Source organism: Chelonus insularis, unplaced genomic scaffold (genome assembly GCF_013357705.1).
Source record: "Chelonus insularis isolate UGA/USDA-ARS -01 unplaced genomic scaffold, ASM1335770v1 contig_140_pilon, whole genome shotgun sequence".
NCBI lineage: Eukaryota > Metazoa > Arthropoda > Insecta > Hymenoptera > Braconidae > Chelonus > Chelonus insularis.
In genome coordinates this window covers 41,145-53,270 of record NW_023276381.1, presented here as the reverse complement: position 1 = coordinate 53,270, position 12,126 = coordinate 41,145, and the positions used below count along the sequence as shown (strand labels likewise).

General features: G+C 30.7%; 1 protein-coding gene across 1 annotated transcript; it reads left to right on the top strand.

The window, feature by feature from the left end:
• Positions 1 to 2,024: 2,024 nt before the first annotated feature.
• LOC118074969 (cadherin-23-like) lies at positions 2,025 to 12,078 on the top strand. The gene is made up of 13 exons (XM_035096541.1): positions 2,025 to 2,158; positions 3,671 to 3,957; positions 4,210 to 4,568; positions 5,456 to 5,705; positions 5,781 to 5,881; positions 6,291 to 6,516; positions 6,580 to 6,854; positions 9,135 to 9,449; positions 9,522 to 9,682; positions 10,342 to 10,545; positions 10,660 to 10,818; positions 10,918 to 11,026; positions 11,898 to 12,078. The coding sequence occupies exons 1-13, from the start codon at positions 2,025 to 2,027 to the stop codon at positions 11,982 to 11,984; spliced, it is 2,667 nt and encodes an 888-aa protein (XP_034952432.1). The 3' UTR covers positions 11,985 to 12,078.
• Positions 12,079 to 12,126: the final 48 nt, after the last annotated feature.

The following is a 12,126-nucleotide window of genomic DNA, read 5'->3' as shown; positions in this document are numbered from 1 at the left end:
AAACTCTCACTCGTCAAAAAAATTTTTTTCGAACTTGTACCATAATATCGGCACATGATAGCAAACAATTACCATAAAAAGCAGTTTTGAAGGGGAAAATGTTTAGGATTTATTTACAATTTTTTTATTGTAAATAAATAATACAAATTGTAAATACATATAAAAATAAATATTAATTCAAAAAATTGAATAAGTCAATATACATAAATTCAGAATAAACAAAAAAAAGTTATCGTAAATGTTTATTGCACGAAATCAATTATATTAAATTAATAAAAAATGTCGACGTTCGAATTCATTTGATTTTTTTTATTTAGACCCAGTCACTTACAGCAAGGGTATATTTTTCTGGATGTATCAGCTGAACAGGAAAGAAGAGGAACAATTTCTGATGATAATGTCGTACGCATAGCAGCCTCGTTCGACATGGGTTGGCCAATTAAAGGAAGCAGGAGGAGTTATGATAGCCTTTCTGGAACAGGCAAATTGATTGTTTATTTTACCAAGAAAGTGCCATTGCAGCTGTGAGGAATGCTGTCAATTATGAAGTGGTCAAGGTAGATGATACCAACCACACAAGCAAGGGTGTCACTTGGATACTGTACAAAATTAAGTCCACATTCAAAGAGCTGACCAACACAGTAATTCAGTATCTTGGAAAATGTTTCAATTACTGTATTGCTCAGAATGTGGGTAACAGCGAATCAATGTCTGCTGCTATAGAAAATATTTCAGTTCATTATTTCAATGACCACCAAAATTGCGGCGAATGGTGTGGATTTCATAAAAATCCTAACACTTATAAGCACTCGGTCATCGGTGATGGTCTGCATGAACAAGAATTATACATTGCTTTACAAAATATATTTAACGATATCGGCGACTAATCGATTAGATTTTGTGGAGGAGCCTCGAGTAATCCAAACGAAAGTTTAAATGCAAGCATAGCGAGCCAAGCCCCCAAAAGCCGGCTATACGGCCCGTCATCATAATATAATTTTGAGTTTCACTCGCATTAAACCAAAAGAATGATAGCGAACAGTCGATCATTGGGTTGGCAGATACATTGTTAGTGTCTCCAGGCAAAAATACCTCTAAGTATTGCAGAAAAATAGATGAAATTGCTATGAAGCGTTACAAGAAATCAATAACTCCAAAATTTAGAAGCAATCGTATCTTATTAAAAAAAAAAGAAAAATCAATTACGAATGAGAAACGAGTTTTCAGAAGGAACCACTTACAAGACTGACATAGGATTGTTCAATGCTCTAGATATTCCGATTCTACTCGCGGATATCAACACCGAGTTATCGTCGCTTATTGTTTTTTTTCGATTCGGAAACAGGTGGCTTTAATGCAAGAACTAATATATTACTAATAGCAGCCAAATATGAAGAATATGAGTTTTGTATATTGTTATGCCGTGGATAAATTTCAGGATTTCAGTCAATTTAAATACACAAAAATTTATTTTAAGTGATCACAAATTTATTGTCACTTTTAATATTAATTACACTTAAATGTTTAGCACTAAAATTATAGTTAACAACAGTACAGTTAATTAATCACTTCTATTTATTACTGAATATTCTAAACTTATTGGCAATATTCTGATTCTTATTCTTCACATGAGAAAATGTATCCTAACAGCGGTTGCTGCAAAGGAAGCGTACATGGAAAATCACTTTTAATCTGTTGTTCTGGGATTCGCCGATACACTGCCATTGATAAAAAAATGCACTGAATTGAAAGGAAAAGGGAACAATAAACTGGAATCTTTGGCCAATAAATTCGGTATTGAAGCTTCCCAAGTACACGATGCTGTACACGATGTACGTATCTTGGAGGAAATTTTAAAGAAACTCAATATTGTTGAGGAGAATATTATCGAATCAACTTTGACTTGGGGCGAAGCTCTAAAAAAGGAAGATTCATCTGTGAAGATTAAATCGTTGGATACGTTAAAAGATTGTACGTCTGTTGGTATTAGACAAAAAATGATTCTTTCAGACACTACATATGACATGATATTAGAAGTCTACGAAGAGGGAGGAATCAAAGGAATGTCAATGTTATCAGGCAAAGATGAAAATGGAAGGATAGCAGTGACCAAAAATGCTAACTGTTTACAAACAATAGCTAATTATTTAAAAACAAAGTTGGCTTATTAAGATATATAGAGCGAAATATATAGATTTATATATCAAAATATATTTTATATATACGGTTGTTGAAGATGTATGTCATAAATTTCCAAAATATTTTATCAAATGTTCAATGACAATGTATGTAATGTAAATTGATAATAGAGTTTAATTATTCTTTATTCTTTTGTTTTTTTCTTTTTATTGTTTTCTTTATTCCTGTCATTTTAAAAATAATAAGATACTATAATTTTTTTTGGAATATTATGCTTTTAGCATTTACTCAATTTACGTATGCTCTTACGTTATCCAAACTGCTGCAGTTTCGTGACTTACCTTTGAATGAGGTGCCATAACCTATAATATTGCGGTGTTGCCATGTTTATGAATTACTAAAAAATCTCGGATTTGTTTGATTCATTTCTAACATAAGCAAGCTTTATACGTTTTGAAAAAAGAAAAATTTCCATAGAATATTCGTCTATATTTTCTTAAAATTTCATCAAAATCTGTTTGTCAATTCCAACGTCATAAATGATAGAGTGCACCGAAATTACAAATTCCCATAACACTCCATGTTAAGTGCAAAATAAAATTATCAATATCTTTTGTTAAAGTCAACCAAAGATCACAAAATTTTGACTGAGTCATTTTTGAAAAAGTTTCGACATATTTGCAAATTTTCATAATTTTCTGATTGATCATTTATTTATCGAGAGTACTTCCTTAAGTGTAAATTTAAATCATTTGCTCGAAATAGGACATTGTTTATGTAATGTCTTACAAAGTTTTTTTATATTCTAAACCTAAAAACATCTAATGTTTAAATTTGTCCAGTAGCTCATTTAGGAATAATCATTATCTACTTCTTTATTCGATGGTCTAGCAAACGTGACAGCTTCAGAACAATATCCAGTCCACGAATCAATTAAAAGTAAATTTCTGTTCAACATTTGGAAAAATACATCCTTCAACGATATCACTTGCACTGTTGTCACATATTTAGTAATCAAACACCAAAACTTAAAACACTTCTATGTTTTTCACACAAACTGACCATCTTGATCGTTTCTTGAAGAAGTTTAAGAAAATACTAAAATTGAATATGTATGGGCCTCAAATGTATCTAAAGAGTGTATACTCTTAAATAGGAGAATGATTTATTTTGTCAGTTATGAGAGTTGAGGCTAGTTTTATTGCTGTATGAAATTTTTCCGAGCATAAACAAGACTACGTTTACGTGTTCATTTATAGTTATCCTAATAGTAGACATATGTTGTCGGGAAATTTTAATCCTGAGCCTAATGTTTATTTAACTAGGCGCTGTCCATTTTTTTTATTATAAGTAAAAGAATATCTTTTTCATTTAGATTTTTTTGGTTATTGGGCAAATTTTACTAAAATTTACCCAGATGGTTTTGTAATGATTCATACGCGTAGTTAGTAAAATTCCTCAGATTCTGGAAGTATTATGCCTTTTCGTGGCTCCTACCTCTTTCCACCGAGCTTCATACGGCCTGAATTAGAGTGAGGAATAATTATATTCATCCTCCCGGAGCAGCTAAACTCTTTCCCGGATATGAATTGAAAAAATATGCTTCATCACTGTTATTGTTTGCAGCTCCTAACAACAATATATCTTATTTACTTAATTCCAACTACCCAGCACCATTGGAATATTTTTATTTGGATAAATATAGTGGTTTACTACAAGTAAGCTTAATTGGTGGTAGAATCCTAGACAGGGATTTTGTCGCTGAATCCTATACTTTGAATTTAAGAATCCGTGATAATTATATTTATAACAACACTTGTAAGTAAACATTTATATTATTTTTCGGAAAGACTTTTTATACATTCGATTTCTTTAATTGACATAACTTGTATGAAACAATGATATTTTTAATGGCACATTAAACGCAGACGTAAGTATCTAATATTTAAGTCATTTTTTATACAAGGTATGTTTCATTGAACTTTTTTGATAAATTTTACTACTACTCATATAAATTGATCTGAATAATAAAATTTTATTGTATTGAAAGTTTATCATTGTACGTCATAGGGAATTCCAATGCAATCGATACAGTCATAACAGTGGTTTTAGACGATATAAATGATCAAATTCCGAAATTACAAGAAGTAACTAACCCTATAATTGTGAATGAATATACCAACCAAAGCATTTCTGTTACGAATATTACTATGGATGATCGTGATGATCCAAAAACTAATAACACAAAAGCGATATTCAAGATATTAAATATGACTCTTCTCAATCAAGGATCAGAAAGTAATAGAATAAAAAGCTATATTCTATGTCGTGATCCGTTTAAAGTAATAACAATCAATTATAAATATGCGAACATTTTGACAAACAGACCATTATTTGGATGCTATGGTACCTGGGCTTTAGAACTTTACGTAAGTATCCTTGGATACGATCTCGATTGAGTGTCACCTCCAAAATCAATTAATTGTATGGAAAATTATTCGAAAGAGTATACAATTTCGTTCAAACCGTAAGAAAAACGATACCGATGAAAGAGAAGCCATGTTTGACGTATGAAAGCACAATTGCAAACAATTACTTTAAAAGCAGCCAAACAGACGTGTGTTTTAAAACACACATCTGTTAGGAATAGATGAAGTGGTTGCAGCCAGCGCATAACTAGGAGGCCTGAGTTTAATCTCCAGTCCGACAGAATATATATTTCGCGAAGAACTCTTCTGTACTGATTATAAAGTCATCTATAAATCGGTAGAAAATTGAAAAGTGGAGGTGTCACCTAATCAGCATTTTATCCGTATCCTTTATCCATAAATTCTACCTAATTTTATGTACTTCAGATGTAAATATAGTACTGACACTAAAATTTACTGTTATCGATTATATAGAGGTTATTATATAATAGGTTTACAAAAAAATTGGTCCAGCCTTTTTTAATGGAAAATCAAAAACCGAAAAAAATGGTAAACTAGCTAAATCGTATCATTCTTTTCACTAGGAAGTTATACTTCACTCTAAATTTGACTGAGATCGAAGCCTTATCATTTTAACAGCCAGTGTGTTCCTTAACAGACGATTATTAAGTCGAATAAAAAACTCAAAAACTAATACAATGATTCCTTTCATAGTGTTAACATCCAGTCATTGTTTATGACGGAACCAAAATTGATTATCATGTGCAATCGCACTTCTAGACGATTTGACTTTACGAGAGATTCTTTATATTATATGGGAGAGGTCATATTGAGCATACTTTGATGAAAACTTAATTTATAAATCTTCATGGTCGAATTTATTCTAGGCTCAAGATTTGGGAACATATCCAGGTTCTTTAAATGACACTAAAATTTATTACATATATGTTAGCGATTATAATTATAACGCACCAAAAATAACATATCCAGTAAATAAACAAAAAATCGCTCTGAGTATAAATCAAACTTTATTAACAACTTTAAAAGCTTACGATGGCCAACCTCTGAAAGACTTCACAGCACAAGATAGTGATAATGGTGAAAGTGGCATTGTAACTTTTCAAATATCGAGCTATAGTAATTTTTTTTAAATATGCATAATTTTTTTTGTACTTATATTAAAAGGAATGTTAATTTTCGTTTTTGAACTAGGTAACGATCATCAATTTTTCAAAATCGTCAGCACGAATTTAAATTCAGCTCAACTGCAATTAACCAAACTACCAATTATTACAGAAAGCAATACTTATCAGGTAAAAATAGAAACCAATATATTTTAATGCACTAAAAAAATATGTTTATATATATATATATCCATCTAATGTATTATTTTGGGATAAGGGACTGGTATCCTCCTCTCGATTTCCAAGATTTCCGTTCGGCCTTCGGCCGCACGGTTAAAGAAAAAAAAATAACCCTGCAAGTACAGCGTATGCAATTACGGTGTACCTTTGCCCTCAATTTTACCTTTTTTTTCAAAAAACAAAAATTAATTCATCACAACGTGACAACGTCGTGTCCTCAAATGATACCTTGTACTTAAGAAATGTCGCCAATAATACTCTGATTAGATTTATATACATTTCATTAATGATTAATCAGCTCTTAATTTTATTTTCAACGCCGTACAAACTAATAATAAGTAAAATAAATTTTTTCCAGATAAATCTCACAGCAACTGATCATGGAACACCATCAAGGAACATTTTTCATGAATTTAGTGTTATATTTGTATCAGTACGTGGACCCGCATTCTATAAGAATGAATGGTGTATTTGGATAAAAGAAAATACAACTACTTTGGATGAAAAAATAAAAATTCCTGAAGCACATGACAATATTGAAGACTCACATACAATCCCAATTTATTATTTCATCGATGATAAAGGTAGTAATCATTTGTAAAATGATAAATTATAATGATTCAATTGCTAATTTTTTTTTATTATAGTTGGTGATAATGAGTATTTTCAATTGCATAAGGATTCCAGAGAATTGTCCTTGAAAAAAAAATTAGATAGAGAAGAAAAAGATGTACTGACGATTCAGGTTATTGCTACTGCAAGTAGTTTTGGGCCTCCAAGAGATCCTGAAAAAGAAGCGATTCTCAATATTACAATTATCGTTGTTGATATAAATGACAACCCTCCTATCTTTCAGAGCAAATTTTATTCTGCAGGTGTTGCCACAGGTGATGTGATAGACAACATTATTCTAACGGTCAAAGTAAGTATGATTACGACTATCTATAGAGAAGAGGTGGATTACAATAGCTAATAGTTAACAGATAAAAAAAACCAGCTGCCGTGAATTGTGAAATAGTAAAAGAGAAAATATAATAAAATGTACAATAATGAGTATAACATACTAAGTACAACATCAGAAAAAAAATGATGCTTTCAGCTGGGAATGAAACAGAAACAAAAGTGTAGTTAAGTATTCGCAAATACCAATTCTCGAGTACCATAAGCAACAATGAATATCATAAAAGCAAATAAGACGGCTAATCCGATTGCGAAAAAATTTTGCAAAAATGTCGAGGACATTGTGAAAAAGGTTATAGGCTATTTCAGAGGGAAAGTTTTTCTTTCGTTAAATTGAGTTACAACCCATTTGAAACATATGAACACATACTTTTGTTTATAACAATTAAATTTGTTATAAACAATAGAAAACGGGATCTATTCCCGAGTAGAATTTATTTGAGCATGCCTAAATACCTACTGGACTCTTATTGGGAATTGGATGGGTTAGCGTAAATTAGGCATTCCTAACGTATGCCTGATCAATTAATTTTTAGGATGAAATAAAATTTGCCCAATTGCGCCCTACCCAATAACTTCCCAATTACAACCTTATGACCTTAACTAAAACGATGTCTTGGTTCGTCATTTCTTAGGAAATGTTTATCTGGTCCGCATTAGGCTAACATAAATTACATCTAAATTAGGCACATATTACATAATCCTCATTCAAATGTTTGAAGAACAAATGAAAACGTTTTAAGGATGAATTTAAAATGAATTTGTAACAATATAAAAGATTTTTATAAATTTAAGTATTTTTTTTAAATTCCCATAACAAAGTATTGTAGTGATAAAAATATTGTCAAATATTCTTTTTCTTTAAACAGTAGTTAATTGTTGTTATTAAACCTCAACTGAATGATGTTGACTAGAAATATATTATAGTTTCAGAAAAAATAAATAATTTAAAGGTATGAAAATATTGAAATCATTAACATTATTTATTATTGAGATTTAAAGTAAATAATGATTTATATGATTCTTTTAAAAAATTATACATATGGATTCGTTCATATTAATATAATAGTCAAAAATTTTTAATTGAATAAATAGCCGAGCGGGTAAAGGCACTGGTCTCAGATACGAACAAGCTAGCGATCGTAGGTTCGAATCCCCCGAGGAACAAATTTCAACATCTGTATTTTCGTGGAAATTTAATCAAAATACGTTTAATAATTCTTATTTCAACAATATAAAATCATAGAAAATGAGATAATCAAACAAAACTTTCTTTTTATACTTAACTTTCCTTAATTAGGCTTTTCTCAAATTAGGTGCGAACTCTTTCTCAAAAATTAATTCTACTCGGGTTGAATATATTTGAGTTTTTCCAGCGAGAAATTTGTTCTTCTACCTGAAGAAAAGTAACTACCCGTATAGAAGTGACTTTTTTCTGTTTCACGGAGAAAAATAATCAGAGCTATATTACTTGACTAATCAAGTTAACTTATTCTCGAAAACGTCACTAGAATTCTGATTAATTTTTATTCGCAGTGTGAAACAGTTCCTTATACCATCTGATAAATATTATTAGAAAAATCAAACAGAGTTAATTTAAGATTTTTTACTTCATTTCTTAATCACTTTCTTATGTTGTCTAGTAAAAATGACTGGATAGACGAAAATAATGAGAGCCTCATTAGTTGACTAGCCGAGTCAACTTATTCTAGAAAACGTTGCTGGAATTCTAGTAAAATTTTTTTGGTATTATGGAACAGTTTTTCATACTTTCTGATAAACAGTATTCGAATAACCATGTTGCCAAAATTTTATGTAAATAAAAATTTTGATTTTTTCCAATAATTTCGGATAGCCAAGCGGGTTAAAGCGTCGGTTTCGTTAGTTGCGTGCGTTATAAGCGATTGTAGGTTCGCGTCACACCAAAATCAATCTGGCTAATTTCTTCGCCGTGCACACACACATTCGACATCATGAATACAGAAAAATGTAAACAAGTACCCAAACGTGAATTTGACTATATCCAACATAAAGTCTATCAAAAATAATTGAGAGAGATGCCGAGAATTTTAATTTTCAGTTAAAAGTTGAAATTCTAAAGCAGAATATGTTCAAAAGCTTCGAATAGTCCACACGGTTATTACAGATCTTGACAGCGGACTCGATTAAAATTCAAAAAAAATTTCGTTACCTACGACGCAATTTCAAGAAAATTGATCATTTATATTTTTTGTTTAAATAGGCAATAGATGCAGATCTCAATGAAACTTTAAAATATTATATTAAATATGAAAGTATGAATATTTCTGATCCATCATTGGCAGAGGCAGCAGCAAGAAATCCTTTTATTCTTGATTCAAATTCCGGCGATTTATTGTTGAAATTTTCTCCATCGACGGTAATGGCAGGATATTTTTCTTTCACCATTATTGTATATGATACAGACTTACAAAATGCTGATACATCTTTGATACAAGTCTATATTGTTTCGCAAGATAACCGTGTAGAATTTACATTCAGAAATAGTCCATCATATGTTTCTGAACAAAAATTGTTTGTAAGTATTTAAAGTTAAATTTATTAAGTTAACATTAGATTAGTTAATTAATTTATGCTTTATGTATTTCAGATTATTGATATTTTTTATACTGCCTTTAAATATAGATGTAATATTGATAAAATAAGAGGTATTTCAACAGCAAGGAACAGTCTTAAAAATGAAACAATCATAACTTCACACTTCATTGACGCTAAAAATCATTTACCTATTACTGCTGATGTGATAGTTCTGTATGAAATATTATTTTCATTAATGTGAATAAAATTAACCCAATCCATTCTCAAAATTGGCTTAATACGAAACGAATGAGGGCAATTAAAAAAAAAATAGCTCCGTCGTTTTCAAAAGTCGGAAAATTGACATATATTAATGATAATACAGTAATACCCCGGACTCACGCGATAGGCGGGGCCAAACGATAACCATGTAAGTCGAATTCGCGTAAGTCGGGGCTCAATTGTTTGGTATAATCGAACATTTCTTCAATTTTACTATCAGTGAGCAATTGAAAAACTGCACATCTCCGAATTCGCGTAAAACAGGGTAGCGTAAGTTAAGGTATGACTGTATTTAAATTTAGTTCGCAATCGGAACAGCAAACCGCGGAAAGCCACGATGAGTACGGGCACAAAAAGGAGGATCCACGTTTGACTCTCGGTCCCACTCAGTTGTCTTTTTTCTGAAATAATAGCCCTGTACGAACGTGGTGACTACAAAAAGGGGAGTGGAGGGTAATGGAGTGATAGTAAATAATTACCCAAATTAGTTTAATGTTGAGCAAGGATCGGTGTAATTTTTATTCTTGTTAAGATCTATAATTATTCAACAATAGATGTACTAGATAATAATAATTACATTCAATTTTTTTCAATTCAATGTTATATTCTAGTGCTTGTGGTAATCTACAAACTCTGACAAACTTGAAAGCTCTTCTTCAATCCAAATCATTATATCTCATTGATGTCCCAACTGGTAGTTCATCTGTTGTTGATGATACTGAACAGACAGTCCTTTGGATTCTTCTGACTTTCACCATTTTTTTCGCTATCTGTACTATCGCATTAGCCGTGGCTTATGTAACAAGAGTTAGAAGGTAAGTTTAAGATAATCTAAAAGAGCACAGAAATATTGTACTAAGTGTTGAACTTTGATACAATTTAATCATCTTTTCGAAATAAGTCATTATTTATTAAAAAATTTTTTCTAGTTTACTGAGGCGGCTTAATGGAGTAGCAGCAGGAATTGAATTAGACAAAAAATCAGATGATACGAAAATATTACCAACAACAAATCATTTTGCTTTATCAGGTTCTAATCCAATTTGGAAATCATCAAAACCCGTTATTGATGTTAGAGATAATATAAGGTAATTATAAGTATTATGTCTCTAACAATCTTAATGCAAATATATAAGTTTTATTTTGAAAATTATTGGAAAATTGATCGGACATAAAAACTTTTACAGTCAAATAAGTGGAAATTCGGACCTCATTGGAATCGAAACTGACTCTAATTTCAATTATAATCATAATAACATTAATCCATTTCAAGAAAGTATAAGAAACACCGAAAAAGTACGTAGACCATTGTTGCTATCAACTGTTTCATCATACTCTCTTCATTAAATTCCCATTAAGAAGTTATAGTAATGGGTCCGATTTTGCGAATCCCCAATTTTGACATATCTCCACGTTTTAAGATATCCAGAGTCGAATACGACCATTTCCAAGTGGACGCATGGGTGTACGTGCGTTCAGAATTATTTTTCGCCTCGATAATCTCGAAAACAAAAAATGATATCGACGTGGAACCAATTGCATTCGACATAAAATGATGCAACTTAAAACTGATTAGATTTTTAACAAAATCGGTCCAGCCATTTTTTTGCGATACTTGATGGGACATTTCTTGTTCTTTACGGTCTAACGATGATTTCTGTCACTTCATTTTTCTTATTTCCCGCCTATTTTTTGAGATATTCGATCTCAAAAAATAAAAAAGAGCGAGCTACCTATTTTACAGTTATTATGCCAATTTGTCAGTATTACAGAATTCGTTCCAATTGATCTCAAAACGATTCCTTAGCATAATATCAAACAATTTAATCGTTTTTTTTCTTTTCCTATGTCTTAGATTATTTATTGTCAATTAAAGACTTCGATTCAGAATTTTTTTTAGGTTTGTCGATCTTATACTAAAAAAATACTCCAATCGTTTTCAGAACTTTAATGTAACTTTATTAGTACTATATAAACATAGAATCAATTCTACATGGAGTCGGTTTGCTGTACATCTATCATCATTGGGGTTAAATATTAAAAATTTTCTCAATTAACTACGATAAAACCTATCATAGAAATGATCTCACTTGCACTTAAGTAATTGCACAATTATATCGTACAATTGTCTTTGATTAATATGCATTTAAATAATTTACTTTTTCAGATAAATAAAAGTTTTATTGAATGGCCAAAACTGATTCTTGAGGATTCATCTGTCTCTGAATATCCTGAAGAAGATATTAAGTGTTAAATGAAATAGAAGCTATGTAGTTTTTTTTAACCATTACTCAAGTGTGCTAGATTAATACCAATCAACGTCAATAAAAAAGAAATAATTTCAAGAACTCCAGACTTTATTTAGTTAAACATTTGTCACGCATTGAAAACGTGCT